Raw genomic sequence first — 17,648 nt, forward strand, 5'->3', positions numbered from 1 at the left:
TGTATGGAACATCCAGTGGCTCCCTAAACACACACAATGTTCCTACATGTTGGAGGTTGTGGAGAATAAATGAGTCCTACAAGCTACTTTCCCCCAGGAGACAGGGACTTGACTCTAGTGTGTATTTAAACATGGAATTTACTTTGTTAATTTATCTTTTTTTTTATTATCTTATTGAGATCAGTCAATTTAGTTCTGTTGCAGTTTGGTTAGGTTTAGGCACCAAAACTACTTGGTTGGCTTAAGGAAAAGATCATGGTTTGGATAAAAAGAGACCTTTTCCCATTAACCACATGTTAGGAAACCTTTCTGACAGAACTTTTCTCATGTGTAAATAGCTACATTTGCTATCCAACCCAGGTACAAATAGCATTGTTGGCTACATACACCTGGATGGAAATAGTATTGTTGGCTGCAGACACCTGGGTGCTTGTCTCCACCATGCTGTATATGCTCAGGTGTAAATAGCCATTTTGGCTATCCACTCAGGGTGCAAATAACATTGTTGGCTACTGATGTCTGGGTACAACAAAGATGAAATGATTAAAACTGGAGTTCAAATTTTCAGAGGATATCATTAAAAAGATTTTAAATAAAAATTCAAAAGTACAGAAGCACATGAAAACGCTTCTTCCACTTTATAACCCAGGTTTCAAGATGAATCCAGTATGTATGTTTGTCTCGGTTTTGTCCACCGACTTGAGTTGAATCAACCAATCAACTTGCTTGGCATGGAGGTCGACACAACGTGTAGTTGTGACTTGGGAGATGTGCATGTCGGCTCCTCTGCCACCCACAGTAATCCATTACACTGTGTATCTACACAGAGAAGCATATAATTCCAGTTTATGGAGTCACAAGCCAAAAATACTGTTTGAAAATCCAAGGCTGTGTAGGAGGTCTTAATTTGGTTTATTTAATTTAGCTGAGATACACATACAATAAAATTGTATGGTCAGCTCTCTAGACTTAAGGGAGAAAACCCCTCCCTAAGTAGAAAGAGAACCAAGGATTAAAGTCATCTAGTTAGACTAATATTGCACCTAAAGCAACCTAAAACGAAGAATTACATAAGTAGGCTTTGGTTAAACTGGAAAGTGAAACTTAACAAAGATGAAAACAAGAGAGATGTCCTTAGGAGAAAGCCAGTGGGCAATGTAATATGCTAAAGGCAGCATTTAAGACAGAGCTAATCCAAGCAGACTCCCCCCTGCTTAGTCATTCCAACTTCACACTGATCAGACGGGAAACCGTTCACAGTTTGTCAAAACACAGCGTGCACTCTGAGCAGATTGAAATCATTTCTCTATACAACAGAATGTCAAAGACAGATCTTTCGAGGAGCAACAGCAAACTGTGAACAGCTCAGTGGTTTATCAGTCAGGGAGGACAAAGGGGCTCTCTGCTCAGGAATGAAAACATCCACCTGATGTCATCAACTGGTGCATCATAAATCCTATCCCTTACCTGGGGGCCACAGACTGACGTCACGCCTATGTGACACTCTCTAACCCCAGGGTTTCTATCAGAAAAAAAACCTTGCGATATCTTTCTGGGCATGGTGTCAGATGCTTGCCATGAAATATTCATAATCTGAGAGCAGAGCCACAATAGAGGAGGTGGCAACATGCTAGAATTTGACTTGCAGAAACTGAGACGCTTAAACCATGTTGACCGATTCCTCCCATCACCCACTGTCACTCACAAATTCACTTTCACATCAGTTTTCTTGAACAAATGTCACAAAGCCTTCTGCCATTACTGCCTTTTAACCTACAGATTTAAACTAATCAGAGCGTCTACAGAACTGTAGTCTTATGGCCCTGTATTTTGCATTTCATCTATTTTGCTAACTATAATGAGGTATAACATACATTGGAGATAATTTCTTTCTTTAGCAGCTCAATATTGTAAACTGTGTGAAGTAGATTTTGCAAATTAAACAGTTAACGTTTTTCTAAGCTCTAGCCCACTGACTATGAGTCTTGTATCTGAGTACAGTATTTTGACAGTATGTTGTTTATGTTGTTCCAAACATAACATATTTGTAAAGGCAATCCTTTATTTTCAGTTATGATTTGTTGAGTGACACACAAAAACACCTATTTTAAATATATAGTATACATCGGAATTGTCAATTACACCTGAAAATACTTCTAATTTGTACGGTCAAATAAATGACTGTTTGGACTTAAGACACAAGAAACTACCAAACTCACATTATTCTTGAGCTCAACATTTACTTATTGTTTGTCTCCTAGTTTACTGTCAGAAAACTGATTCTCAAACTTGTCATGAGTCTTCCTGTTCAAAGATGCATTATCATGCATGATAATATCAGGCCAACAGTTCTAATGTGATGGATTGCCTATTTCAAACAAGCTTTAAGTTACTGCAACACTGAAAAAGAAGCTTCTTGAAATCAATCCAACATCTTATGTTTTGGAAAACTTTTTCCAGCGATAGGGAATATATAAAGATTGTAAAAAAAAAAATGGGCTAAGAAGTTGAAACAGAAGCTCAAACTGTACTTCCGGGTTTGCCCACACTTTCAGTTAGCAGGTTAGAATAAATTAGTAAAATCAAAAATAGGTAATCTAAGATAAAATAGAAATATCTTTAAGCTGCCGTAAGGGAATTTTATATCTAAACATCAGCTACATTCAAGCCTTTTTCCAAAGAGTTCACACAAAGCTGATTAACCCTGTCAGCGGCAGGTGACTCTCTCTGTATTCTGCAGTATACTGGAGTTTTAAATTCCTGTGCTCGTAGTGAAGCATTTTATGTCATCCGGTAATGATTGGTTTGCCAGAGCTGAAGAAGGGAGCAAACCAGTTTTGTAACTATTTCTGAACGTGAGCCTGACACTTTCCAGGGCTAACTGTGTTATGTAGCATTAGTGAGCTAGCTAGGTATCTGCTATATATGTGATAACTCAAAATCCCCAGCACCAACCCTAGGATGTGGGCTGATGCATAATCAAAGTGGACCAATGAAGTTATATTACATTAGAAATTACGTTTTACCTAAAATCATCTCTGTTCTGGACCCTTACATTTCTTGGCATTGAGAGCATGGTAATGTCTTAATCTTAAGCAACAAGAACTTTTCCAGTCAACCAGTGCGATAGTAGGAAGCAAGTGTTATGAGCAGCAAGGACAGCTTTGAGGTTTGACTTAAGGAAAAATGTTAGAAATCAATAGCAGAACTGTAATTTGGTGGTCTGTAAAAGAGGTCGAGGTCATTTACAGCACATCAGTAACACCTCAGGTTCAGTGTGGGTCTGGTCTGATGCTGCTTACCTTTAGTATAAAGGGTTAACTTTTATAGTAACTATAGGATTAGACCTACTACAGCGTTACCATAAGAAAATTACAACTGTATATTATAAATAAGTGGTGACTTGTTGCCCTCTTAGCAATCAACTCCTTTCTTTTTAACTGCAGGCACACTTGAACATGGTTGTAGAATGTAGGTTAATGCATCAACTACTCATAAGTTAATCAGAAATCTGATAAAACTGTGACTTTGCCCACTGCATCCTGCTGAATGTCTGGTGTAAACACAGCAGAAACTGGATTAAATGTTGTCAGTTCGGTTTAGCAAATAAAACTACTCTTAAAAAGTTATGTAAATTATAAAGCTTGTATGACCGGAAACTACCAAGCACTGTATTAAGCAATAACCACAAATGTGGTGGGAATGGTGAAACAATGTCTTACTAATTCTTAGTTTACATTCAACTGGACCAGATATGGTTAGACACATTGACCAGCGGGGGACCAATATTGTCACTATTTGAGCCCTGTGCTGGCAGTATGGTGGCTAAAACAACTCTACACTCAAATTCAGTCTGTTCATATGAAGCATAATATTATTTTCTTTTCATAAGAATTTCCCATTGGTTGACAATACTTCAACACCTATGCTCTTTACAGCCTCAACTGTTTGAATAGCTAGCTTTAATTTGATGATTTTTCAACATCCTCTGCTCTGGATTTCCTTAAAAGTCAAAATACCATAGTGGCACAGCGACTTACTGCATATTTCTGCAATCTGACAGCACAACTGTAAGCATTGCAATTAAAGAAAAAATGATTATAAAATTACAGAGGTTTCCCAGCTGCTATCAAGAATTAATTATACTATTGTGGGACATTCTCCTTTTCTTAACAGGCAGCCAATGAGTTGGATCGATTCCTATTCTCAGTCCACAAATGAGAGGGATTTAAAAATGTCATCCCAAAATAAGAAAGGCACGATCACGTGACTGTTATGTTCTCTATATAAAAGAAAATCTTGGCTTGAATGGAAATGAGCAATCATTACAATCATTCATAATTTTCCTGTGTAGTTAACTTTACAGTGAGCTGTTTGCAAGGACAGTGTATTAACACAGCTAATGCCTAATATATGCATGATGTAAAGGAAGCAGCTCTACGCCTGTTGGAGGAATTTGGTAAGAGCTGATTGAAAATAGGGAAAAACCATGTTCATCTAATCTAGCTCTTCATTCAGTTCAATCACTCATTTGCCACTGGCCTTGTTGCACTTATTCAATAAGGAAAAACGCCCTGCAAAAAGTCCTAGTAGAGTTTAATTGTTACATTAGAGCCAAAGTAGAAATCAAAATAAGTCAAGAACTCATCATTTTTCTGGAGAACAAAAAAAAAAACCTTGTTGCGATTCTCTGTGCTCATTACAGTCCCCTGATGCATTTACTGAAGACCTTTCTCTCACACTTTTTCATACAGGCTCTCATGACGAGATACCTTTTAACTTCTCAGCCGGAGTCAGCATTAATAATTTATTCTCATCTGTTTAAAATTTAAAGTGCCACACATTAACGTCCTCCCGCACCTGCTCTTTCACGCTGTCCACCCTCCAATGGGCTGCTTTTCTACCCCCCCCATCCTTCTCTCTCTCCTCGAACTATAATAAAGACAATGACAATGAGTTCTTTTTCACCACTGAACCAGGGATGTTAAATCAAACAGGGGCAGAGGAGGCGACAGACCACATAATGTAAGGGCATCGTCCGGACGCCTCCGATTACGCTTCGGCCTTAATTGGTGGCAGTGGCAAAAATGATGAATTCTTTAACAGTGCCGTGCGTTTGTGGCTTTCTGAGCACAGCAAAGGCCTAAGGAGGGCAGCTACTCTGTGCAAATGGAAGCTGACAGAAAATCCACACGGCACGACCAATCTAGGGGAAAAAGGGCATGACAATGAATAAGGGGGCCCATGCTCTTAAGTAGCTGACGGTAGCTTGCAGGGAAGATGTGTATAATTAAGCGGTCTGCATCGTGGTTCAGATGGCAAAATCCTATTGTCTTGACAGGAGCTTAAGGTTGCCCTTTAGGTTGAGATGCGCAGCGGCGTACAGCCTCATTTTTCTTTTCTTTTTTTTCACACTCCCCCAGACCTCTGCGACCAAATTAATCTGCAGTTTTAAAGCTTGAATAAATCCAGTAAGTTAGAGATCTGCAGATCTAAAGGCCGTCTGTCCCTCAGGCTTTTCCTTCTCTGCTGCTTTTTTTTTCTTTCTTTTTTTTTTTTTTCTTTCTTTACCCCCCTCTCCTTTGCCCACAGAGATTGGCTGGGAGCACTCAGTGTTATCTCCAGGGAGGCAAAGGTTGGGGGGATGGGGTGAAGGCCACAGATTTGTCCTTATCTATTCTGAGCACACCTAAAACAAATTAGACCTGGCTGCTGTTGCTTATTTGGCTCCTACACTCTCATTAAGAGGCTGAATCCAAGCTATTTTCCTCAAGGTCCCGCTTCCTACCATTTTGGGCCTTGTCTTTTATCACAATAGCAAAGGTTTCTAGGCAGCCATGCCACCTTTTCATCTCACCCATTTCATGTACTCATATCAACACGGCACAAAGAACAGGGACACGAACAGAGAGGCAGAGAAAGAACACAACCTTATTCTAGGTTTTCCTGCACATGACATGATGCTGGCCTTTGACATTTGTTAATTGAAAGGAGGAATCTGTTCAGTTGGATCTAGTTTTGCCCTCTTCCTGCTTTTTCTACTCTGCCTTACACTACTAATGAATTAGGAGCCCTTCTGGATGTTGTTCTTTCAAGGATTTTGCTTTGTCTTTGCAAAGCAGAAGTGCTGTTTAAGTTAAACTGTTCCTGTCAAGATTGTCAACAACCCAGTGAACTGGCACTTGAAATCCTGTGATTATAAGGACTACGAGAATGTTTCCATTAAAGCGTATTGTGACTGATGATGTTGTTTTACATCTAACTGTAGGCATTAGACTCCTGATGTAAAGAGTTGTGTTAAGAGTCATTCACGAGCAAAGCATTGACAAAAAAAACCCCAAAACATTTGTCCTGTGTTATAAATGTTCTCTAAATCTGGCTGGATCTCTCTCTGAGAGTGTAGCGTGGGTGTTCAGTCTCTCTATAAGAAGGACTGGTCTGACTTTTGTCATTGAAAATTTATGTTTTGGTTAGTTTGACCTAATTTATTATGACTTTCAACAAACACTGTATCAACCTCTGATGAGTCTTTTATAAAAGTATGAAGCCTATATTACCAACCTATGAAGTCTAATTTATTCTAGCTTTAATTCATATGGTTTTATGTCAGATCATTAGCATTAACACTGGAGCTCTACTTGTCACAGTGCCATTCAGTAGTATTCAGTGAATCTCATTTTCATTTACAATCAAATAAAGTTAAAATGCCTCTTCAACAAAAACTGTCCATAAATTGAATAGAATTCAAAATAGAATCTGCATCAATTAGATAAACTTGTGCTATAAACTGTGTAATGTACATACTACAAAGACACTGCGTTTGGATTTCAATATGTAATCATTTTTAAAGCAGAGCGTTACCGTTGAGCCAGTTGGATGCTAAACACTAACTACCTTAAAAAAGCGGTTCCCAAATATCCTTCAAATTGAATAGCGGAAAAAAAATCATTGTTTCTCAACCAAACCTGTGATGAGGGGTCACAAGAAGACACTGCTTCATCTTAAGGGTTCTCCAGCCAAAAAAGATTAGAAAATGAAGAGGACATATGAATATCCTCACACAATGTTTAACAATTTGTCCAGCAACACATGCTGGTAAGGATTACTTTTACATTTATTACGTTTATCAGAGCTCCAAAGACTTTTTTCTGCAGAAATAAAAGTAAGGTTGAGGTAAACAGAGGTGGAGAAACAGCTTGCCCTCATATGAGTATTATTTCATTTGAAAGTTAATGAAGGACCTTTGAGCCATCGGAGCTCAAGCTATGCAAAGGTAACTGCTCAGGAAATGTTAGGTTAGATGAGATTCCTCTGCCAGACTAATCCATCCTGGAGCCTGAGAGCAGCACAGAGACAGCGACAGAGAGTGAGCAGAATCTGCTGCAGAACAGCACAGCAGTGACACAGGGCGATTCTCTAGGGCCTTGCATTAGCGCGCTAAATTAAAGGGGGTATTAGATTAAATTGGCTCTCCAATTTCAGGGGTGTGAGTAAAATTCTGATTTGCATTTTCCACCGCTGCTTAAGATATAATTAGTTCAGGGTGATTCCCATGTGGAAAACAGTGACAGCCAAATCTAACTGGCTGCCAGTAGCTTATCGTCTCTTCCAAGGCAAAAGGTACACTTAGCTCATGTTGTGTGTGTGTGTGTGTGTGTGTGTGTGTGCGCGTGTGTGTTTGTTTGTTTTTTTTCTTTTGTGAGAACAGTATGTAGTAAGAACATGGATGTGAGTGTGACTGTGTGTTTGTGCACGTCTGCGTGAGAGGGAAAGAATGAGAGGCAGAGTGTGCGTGCACGTAGCCATTCACATGTGAATTTGCACAAACAGCACAGGCTGTAATTTCAACCTCTAGACTCAATTCAGCGCCTGATTCCACATACGTGTGAGCGACCATTAACACCGGCAACAAGGTGGGAAAAAAATGCACCACTTGTTAATGTATGTATAAAAGTTAGACTAGCAAGTGCACGGATTCACGCCTCTAAGATGCCTTTAAACCCAAACCCATTTCCGCAGCAGAAGGTGCACCTGTAATTACAGATGCAGAGTCAAAAATAACAATTACTGCAGGAGAAGTCCATAATATGAATTACTGAACTCAGTGAAGAAGCTTTTAAAAGCAAGTGTGGATTTGTTTGGGGGGGGGGGGGGGGGGTTTCACACCCTTGATAATTCTAACCGTCTTTGCAAATGGATGTTTTCCAAAACTGAGTCTACCCATGCATTAAGAATGTGAGCCAGCTTCCTGGACACCTGTTTGAGACACCTGTTAGTACGTGATATATGGAGTCGACATTAAATGAGCTTCCGATCAACACCTCCAGAGTGTCCTACCCATGACCAATAAGCCATCAGTTACCTCTTTATTCTAACTGTTCAAACCCAGGTTTCCCCTTAAGAAGCATTAAAGTTTTCCACAGTGTAAAAAGTCACATGTATATTCTGTACCAGCTTGTTCCAACACATGGTTTAAACTACAGTATGAGATACTAAATCAAATATTCAAACCTGTGACACCATGGTTTTTATGGCTGCAACAAATGGAAATAATGTAGATTCAGTGTCTTCATTTTATGCCAAAAAATCTCCTTATGAAGTCATTTTTGTGTGTAATTTCAGTCCTACTGTAAAAGTGTAATTTTCATAAAGCAAGTGAAATATCAGGCAGATTTCTACTCCCTTTTTAAAAGAAAAAATCAAATCATGTTGTGCTAGGTGGCTTCTAAAATCAGGTTTCACTTCTCTTGATTCAAGAGGAGCAACCTGCCTTGTTCGTTCTTGTTTGCAGATGCAGACACTCATTTCTTGGAAATTTTTTGAAATCAGTTGATTTTATAGTGGAAACAGGTTGAAATAATCGCACTGCACAGGCAGATTTCTTTTTCACTTGTTTCTAGGAGAAAACTTTTATCTTTTAGAACTTTTCAAGATAGAGATTTGTAGCAGTGTACAAACAGTCTTTAAAGAAAAAAAAAGTATCCTATTTTGAACTTTTGGAAACTTTGGGATCTTAACTTAAGATCGAAATAAAGCTCTTCTGGTTTGAACGCTTGTTGTCTGCATAACTTGTGTTTGAATTGACTGAATCGTTGTTTGGGGTTAAAGAAGTAAAAAAAACAGACATAATCTTGTCTCTGAGTGTCTGTTTTAGTTGCAAAGTGGTGAAGATTTTGATGTTTTGGACCCCCGTCAAAATCATTACAAGTTACTAAAATTTTAATTAGGGATATTAGACGTGGGTGGCATGCTGTCCAATCAGGACTGGATTAGCAGAAAACCCCCATGTAACACTAGATTGGAGAGTACATGAGACATGAATGATGAGAATTGTGTGAATAAATAATAACATATTATGTCACGTTCAGCTTCAGCATTTGTATCCTGGTGCAGTCTCAGTCTACTCTGAATGTTTCCATAATTTCCTGATCACTAAAAAAGGAACAGGCACAGTCACAAATGATATTTACATCATAAGACATGAAAAAAACTCATCTAAATGAAGTTACAGTATTATCTACAAAAAACTGAACATTTAAAAAAAATCAATCATGGATTCAAACAAGAATCAGGTTGAAATTCAAAGTGAACAAAGAAATCCATACATGGTGTTTTTCCATAAGCAGATTAGGTAATATTTTACAATTAACCTCTTTTTCCTCCCTGTGTAATCACTTAATTAATGAGCAAATCATCTGGCCCTCAGGTTGCATTTGTTGGTGACTCATCCATACGGGCTCATGTTAAGTCAGTGAGCAAGTTCAAACTCTCAGGCTAAAGAGAACCAGATTTGCAACTTAACATTCATATTCTGCCTTTGCCCTTGAAAACCAAATATCATCCAGTAACTAAATCAATTAAAATGAACCTTTAAAAACAACACTGCCCTCTGATTGTGTCCTAATGAAGCCTCTTGCTACTTGTCAATTAAGCCTGTGCTTAATATGTTTTTCTCTTCTCTAAGTGATGCTGATTTTTTTTTTTTTTTTGTGTGTGTTTTTTTTTTTTTTTTTTTTTTTTGCCTCTGCACCCTTTCTAATATGCATCATGTCCTAGATGGATCCGTAATTGGCTATAATGGCACAAATATAATATAGAATGATTTCATTTCAACCCCCACAGGATAAGTCTGGGTGCTTCACTCCCCTCCCCACACAAAACTTGGGGGATGTTTTGAGAAACGCCATCAGCAGCCCTGCCATCACTCTCACCATCTCTTGGTGGTCGGAGGCTGAGGCTTTGTGGGATATTGATTCTCCCCATCCAGAGACGGTTTCCATAATTGGTTAAAATGACCGGGTGCAGAGAGGGATGGCTCTCTGCTGAAAACCATTTCCCAGCCCTGCTTGGAGCTGAGCCAAGCTCGGGGTTGTTCGGATGCGTTCCAGCCCCAGCCTGACTGGCAGCAATTAGGGGTGTCTGAGCCAAGCTCAGCTTGCGCTCCGCACAAACACCCCTAATTACTGCCAATTAGGCTAGGCGGGTAGGCAGATTTGAGAAGCCGGGGGGATGTTCAGGCATGGGTGGGCATGGAAACAATTTTCAAGGGCTTAGAACGTGACTGGATGAAAAGGTTAATGCTTTGGAGTGCAAGGGGATAATAACAAAAGAAGGGGAAGCAGAGCCCGGGTTCTCACCTCCAGCGATGAGCCTGGCTTCTTCTTCAGCTCCTCGCATTTCCTAAATTTGCAGATCTGGTGGCCCGTTTTGCGGTTCCGACAACTGCTGCAGACACCACAGTTGATTAGCCGCCTGCAGGGTGCACAGACCCCACACCTTTTCCTTTTCTTCTTCGCTGGGTTTCCACTGGATGCCGAGGAATTATTCTGTGGGCAGTCTGCCAGATTGGCAATTTGAAACGCACTGTCTGTAACGGCTGCTGAGGCTGCGGGGGAGTGAAGGGCTGTCATGACGATGACCCCGGGAGGTAATGAGATGCCCCCTAAAGCCGGAATAGCGGAAAAAGTTCCAACGCGTTCTGGGAGATTCATTATCTCTGCTTCAGCAGCGCCGCATTTCAGCTTGTTCATGCATTCTCCTGCTAAAGGTCTGCAGTGTTCAGGGGATAAGGTAGAGAGGAAATTATTATTTGCCATTTGCAGCGTCTCTGGCGGCACGCCAGGCTTCCCCGGCCTCTGGGAGTCATTTCTATGCATGCTGGTCCTATTAGGGTTTATTGCCGCTGATTTCCTTCCCCAGAGCATGGCGTTATCGCAGTTCCAAGGGGACATGCCAATTCTAGCACTGGGAAAAATGGGCGTTGTGATGCGGGCAATCTTAGCAGTCTGTGGAAATGCCCCATTGGTTTTATAAAAGTTTGCAAAAGACCTGTACCTTTCCATTTCTGCGTTATAATCCAAAAGCTGGCTTAATCCACCATCCTGAAGATTATCCTTTTGTAAGAGAGACACATCTGCGTTCTGTCCGTTTTCAATGCAAAGCGCATTGTTTATGTTAGACATGGCTGAGGGATGGTTGTCAATGTTCAGGAGAAGAGAGTGAGGTTGTGGTGGCCTTTGTCGAACTGAAGCTGGTTACGAACAGTGTGCTACCATCCTGGTTTATCTTCTCCAGTGCTGAAAGCAAAACAAAAAAAACAAAAAAAACAAAAAACAAAAAAGAAACAATAGTTACACACAAAAGAGGAAACTGTTTTCATTCTAATCAGATTTCATTTTACTGTTTCAACTTTTCTCTGAAGATAAGAGCTGAACATTTGAAGAATCTTCTGGCACATTGTTTACACTCTCACGTTTTTATAGTGGAACCATCACAAATAGTCAGAACTGATCTTCATCTGGTGACAATAACGTGATAGCTGTGACAGACCAACATGTTATTATTATAATAGGGGAAAGAATTAGCATGCTTAAAAAAAAAACACTTTCAACATTTTTTAGATGTCTTGTCAAGTTATTCTAGCATATTTTTGAAGAAAGTCCAATCAGCTACTTCACAAAATGAATAAAAACATTTGAATACACAAGGGTACGTTTAATCAAAATGTTAAAAAAATAAATAAAAAAAAAATTGAATATTCAATCCAAAATATCACATTTTAAAAAAAAAAAGTTTGAGATGAGCCTCACCAGAATTCAGATTATGACAGCAGCAGCTACAAACACAAAGACTTTTACCTTAGGCCTGCAATATAAGCTCTTAAAAATAATCTTCTTTGGGCGCCAGGAGGAACATAGTTAAATAATTCTGATTTTTTTTTCATCTTATCCAAATGGTAGAGGCAGCCCATCCATGTAAACACGACTGTGTCCAGCCTCTTAAGAGCACCTGGTGTTCATTCATGGCCAGCTCCATTACATTTACTCAATGACAGCACCAGATAGCCACTGGTGAATTTACATCCAGATCATGGACCAGACCAACTACAGTGTCAGCCGCCTCAGGATGGGATGTGTGTGTGTGTGTGTGTGTGTGTGTGTGTGTGTGTGTGTGTGTGTATAGGTGAATGTGTGTGTATGTGCGAGTTAGTGGTGGTGATGGGGGGGTGCTCTATTTCCTCTCTCTCTCTCTCTCTCTCTCTCTCTCTCTCTCTCTCTCTCTCTCTCTCTCTCTCTCTCTCTCTCTCTCTCCCTCTTTCCACCAGTCTGTCTGGATTTGGTTTCCACAGATAAAAGCCCATTAGACACATCTCCCCCTACTTCCATTACCTTTTTCTGGGCTTTCTCTCTTAATTGCCAAAGCTGATCCATTGCTGGAACACTAAAGCATTTCAAATCACTTCCATGGTGCTACCTAGCAGCTGTCTAAAAAAATAATAATAAATCAGAAATATGTACACATGGACCGTGAGAGATCTTACTGGGTGGGTGCATCTCTCCTATGAACATGTCCTTGCAGGTAAATATTTCCCTTGTTAACCTAAAAGTACCAAATCGTTCAGGCAATTTTCAGAAAGTCTTGAAGTCTCACTTTTTCTAACATGCAATGAAACATTAAACTATTGTTTGTTAATTTCAATGGCGCTAATGTGAAGCCTGGAGTGTCCTATACACCATGCATTCCAGATCTGGAGGTTCACTGTCGATGTGGCATCCAAGACAACCCGCAACCACCAGTAAACAAAACCTCCTTGGCTTAATGATCAGCCCTCCTCAGGGTCATTATTACTTAATCAATTCACCCCTGGAGCGAAATACGCAGCCCAAAGGCAATCAAGTCACGGACATTGATTTTCAGCCTGTAAACAAAGTTTAGAGAGACAGAAATGTTCAATACTTGGGAGCTGGAGAGAGACACAGAGAAGAGGAGGGAGAGGGGGACGAGAGAGAGACACAGAGAGCGAGAGAGAGAGAGAGAGAGGGAGCGAGAGAGTAAGGTGGAGAGTGCGAGAAGGAGATTGAAGAAAGAAAAGTGGGGAAAAAGCCACGTCCGATGACGAACCTTTGTGCCGCCGCTGCACCACGATGCCATTAATTAGACTCAGTCTGGTCCGTGGGAGACATTCAGATCAAAGGTCATGCATAGATAATCCGAAGAGGGGAGCGCGGCGCGATAGCGCAAATAAAACCCCATAAAAATTAATCTGACATTGCCTGGATCACTTGGCGGTCGCACGGACACAAATCGGGACAGGAAAAAAGGGGGGTACAAGGCACGCAACTGGACGGCAAAACATGGACGGACACCCACACACACAGAGAGAGAGAGAGAGAGAGAGAGAGAGAGAGGGAGGGAGGGAGAGAGAGCGAGAGAGCATCACCTACCAGGTTCCTGTTGAGAAGAGCTCCCAAGATGCTACCAGCCTGCCACCGTGTAACGGCACATTACTGCGAAGCGATACGTGTGCGGGGTGGGGGGGGGGGGGGGGGGGGGAATAATGCAAAGACGCGAGAAGACGCACAGACACAGGCTGCCGGAGGAGAGCGGGGCGAGCGCAAGCGTGTGTGTGTGTGTGTGTGTGTGTGTGCGTGCGTGTGAGTGTGTGTGTGTGCGTGTGAGTGTGTGTGTGTGTGAGAGAGAGGGAGAGTGTGTGCGTGTGTGTCCAGCGCGCTCAAAACAAAAGGATCATTTTTTTTTATTTTTTTTTTTATCGACTTTCGTGTCACGTTAGAAAAAGGTTGGAAAGTGCATAAATAAGCCAAAAGGTGTCGCAGAAAAACGAGAAAGGGGGGTTAAAATCGCAGAGGGGGTGAGGTGTTTCCTCTCCTCTTGATCCGGGGGCTGTATTGTGTGCGTCTGCCTGGTCTCTGCTCAGTCCGTGTCTCCTGTCGCTGTGTGTGGCTGATTGGTGCTGAGGTGAGGAAGCAGGGATGTGGACACCTACTGATCATTGGCTGGAAATTACTATAGAAACACTCGGGAGGTGGGAGGGATGGATGGCTCAGGGCGCCCTACAGGGAGGAAAATATCTACGGGAAATATCTGCGTCTTGCACTCTTATTCTCTCTCTTCTACCTCTATCCTTTTCAAATATTTAAAAAAACAATATGTTTCTTTCATGACGAGGTGTTTAGAGCGGAGGAGGGGGATGTCATTTCCAGACGCGTCTTATAATAAGGATTGGGGAAACTTGTCAAATTAATTTGAATGGAGCTGAGCTGTGATTAAGATAAAATGCCTCCGCCGGGTTGTTTCCTCTCTCTCCCTCTCTCTCTCTCTCCGTCCAGCGACAGCCATAATTACTAAGACCCCCGGGATTCATCACCATTATAAATCCCGCCTGCTGGCCACCCATGCCTGCAGCCCCCACAGGCTGACAACACAGGCACGCGTGGCACATTTATTCAACGAGCCCGTGTGTGACACAGGAGGTTCATTCATGTTGATGCTTACAAATGAAAGGGAAAGTTGTGACTCCGATCAGTGTCCCAGATTTTGCCCGCATCAGCATTTGTCTTTCAGCTTCAGGGTCTAGTTTAGGAAGAAAGTTCACACTGGGACAACACCTGTGTGACTCCATACTTAGGCTTATTTAACAAAACAAGGTTTAGTGGCTCCATATTACATGTTAGACAGAAGTTGTTGGGCTGTAATGTTACTTTACACAAAAGTGTGGACACTGTAGGATATCCTTTATGGCACCACTTAATAAAGCACTCTTTATAACAAGTTTATAAACTCTAACAAGTTACTTTATTGAAGGTTAATAAATCATTTAGGAGTTCTTTTGTGGTCACCTTGTGAAAAATCCCACTGACTGGAGTTAATTGTTGTTAGTTGTGAATGTTAATAATCCATTTAGTCTGCAGTTATAAATGTCAATAACTCATTGATAAAGGATTTTATTCCATTAGCCTAAATGTGAAGTTTTACATTGAAGTGAAATGGATTTTGGTTCAGATGTCTGCAGCGCTTCTCTAGAAATACAGTCAGATCACAACCGTCCAGGTTGTGATCTGTAACTGTAAGTTGTTCTTATTACTGGATCATTACTTACCTTTAAAGCTTTGATTAAATATTTATCAAGCATTAATAAAGTCACTAGTTACAACTGTAAACCCACAATAAACAAAAGTTTGCCTTATTAGAAACTGGTATCATCTTTCATTGAATAATACATAATATCATTTTCACCACGGGTGCACCTAAGGATCATTTTTATTATCAATTAATCAACAAACGATTTTCTCAATTCATTGCCACTCATAAAATATGGAATAGATCACAAGTTCCCAAAGGCCAAGTTCATGGTTTCAAAAAACAGTTCAAAACACAACGATATTCAATGTACTTTCTTAGAGGGCAAATATTCATATTTGGGGCTGAGATAGAAGCTTGGACCAGAGCATTTTTGCTTAAAAACTGATGTAATCTATTTTCATTATTGCTGAATAATTTACCATCAGTTGACTAATCAGTAAATCTATGAATCATTTCAGCTTCATACTATATATCACTGAAAATGACTCCATGTCACAGAGGAATAAACAATCCCTGCATTCCCTCTACTTTAAGACAGGCTTAGGTGTGAGTAAACAAACTGACAGCTGACACATTTACAGCCCTTCCATGTGAGCTGGGTGACACTGGCCTATAGGCTGCTAAAGGCTACACTTTGATGAATTTATTGAGAGCTGGCAATGGATAGGACTGAATAGAAGCAAAGACTGTTGCATTAAATGCTTCACAATTATGTGCGTGTAGTGATATTTGGTTTTTTCTAGATATTCAAGTACCCTTGTTCTTTGATAAGCTTCCATGATCCCGTTTCTTGTTTTGTGCTTCAGTTGACACTTTAGAAACCTGTTCACAACCACAAAAGACCAGGATCGAGAACCATAAACCCAAAAACTGGCTCTTCGCTCAACACCTGTCACATCATCACTCTTTCATTGTGGGCATGGTGATGAACCAACAACTCTGGAAAGGCTTGAGTGCTGCAACAGATATTTGCTAGTGATGCAAAGCAGCAGTGTGTTATCAGATATGGACAGGTGTGTCAACAGAGGTTAGTGTTAATGTAGATAGAGATGGGCTGGTTTGGGTTTGCAGTGGTTAAGTTTGGCATCATCAGTGTTCCTACTTACTCTACGCTCCACCAGGAAGCGTGTGGTTACTTTCATATCAGACTCAAAGCCGTCATTTCTTTTTCTATCTTAATCATTTTTTTTCTCTGGATACTTTGGTGAGGGTAAAATCATAAGCAGTAACCAGTCAACCAATCTTTTTTTTTTCTCGAGTGTTTAGCATGTGAAGTTTATTTAGTTTTTATCTTCAAGCTGCAGATGCAAACATGAAATGAGAGAAAATGCATCTCATTTAATGTCTGGGTCTTTCTAATGACTTAACCATATATTATATATTAGAGTAAACTTCGTCAAAATATATCAAAATCAAAATCAATACATCAGGTATCTTAGTAGTGGTGTACATAAACACAAACTCAGTGTGTGAATATCTGACTGCAGACTAAATTATTGATCTAGTGTGACCTACTGTTCACCTTTAACCCAATAAACCAATTCTCCCACTTGCCTCGTCCTGCTCTCCTGCCTATTGACTCCTACTTTGAAAGGTCGCCTTCTTTTCATCCACTTTGTAGGAAATGTTTGCATCTGTCTTGTTTTTATTGTTTTGGTCGTGTCCTTCAAACACTACAAAAAGCACATTTGACACATTTTATTCAAAAAGGAGATTAGGAATACATTTATCTTGACATTTGCCCCGAAATAATTCAGAATCAGAAATTTTTGTTCTTTGATATGATACACAAGTGATGGTTACATTTTAGATTAAAAAAAGGAACCATCCTGAAATTATGATTTTCCTCAGTATCCTCAGTCTCAGACCATGTACATCTGTGTGAGTGGAAGCCCCTCTGTCTGAAAATCATTTTATCTTCCGGGCGATAATAGCCCCCAGGGGAAATCCGCCTAGGTGGTCCTAACCTCTGTCTGCAGAGCCGCGGCAGTATGTGGGCCTAGCAGTGGGAGGCGTGAACCCTCATGGCAGGCCTTTGTTCCTGTCGGCGTGCACCGGCGTTACTCCCCATGCGTCTACTCCTCCCCCTGTTTCCCCGGGCCCACAGCTGAACTTGGAGGAATAATTAATAACCATGGCCCCGGATTTAACTGTAGCTCACGTTTTAGTCGATGGAAATAGAATCATGCAGGAGAGACGTCATAAGATATGGGTGTTTGAGGGGTGATGGTGTGAATCCATTGATTCATGTCTCAATTTGATCGGGG

At 40.6% G+C, this 17,648-nt stretch overlaps 1 protein-coding gene across 2 annotated transcripts in view; it reads right to left on the bottom strand.

The window, feature by feature from the left end:
• cxxc4 (CXXC finger 4) overlaps positions 1–14,266 on the bottom strand; it is a 32,956-nt gene extending 18,690 nt beyond the window's left edge. For both annotated transcript variants that reach the window (XM_071505245.1, XM_071505244.1), the window contains exons 1-2: positions 13,725–14,266; positions 10,638–11,576 (exon numbers count right to left, since the gene is read on the bottom strand). In XM_071505245.1, the coding sequence (XP_071361346.1) occupies positions 10,638–11,462 (825 nt within the window). In that variant the 5' untranslated portion in view covers positions 11,463–11,576; positions 13,725–14,266. The remainder of the gene's footprint in view (positions 1–10,637; positions 11,577–13,724) is intronic.
• Between the last annotated feature and the right edge of the window lie 3,382 nt (positions 14,267–17,648).

Source organism: Trachinotus anak, unplaced genomic scaffold (assembly GCF_046630095.1).
Source record: "Trachinotus anak isolate AG129_WGS33_773 ecotype Australia unplaced genomic scaffold, CSIRO_AGI_Tana_v1 ptg000019l, whole genome shotgun sequence".
NCBI classification, from domain to species: domain Eukaryota; kingdom Metazoa; phylum Chordata; class Actinopteri; order Carangiformes; family Carangidae; genus Trachinotus; species Trachinotus anak.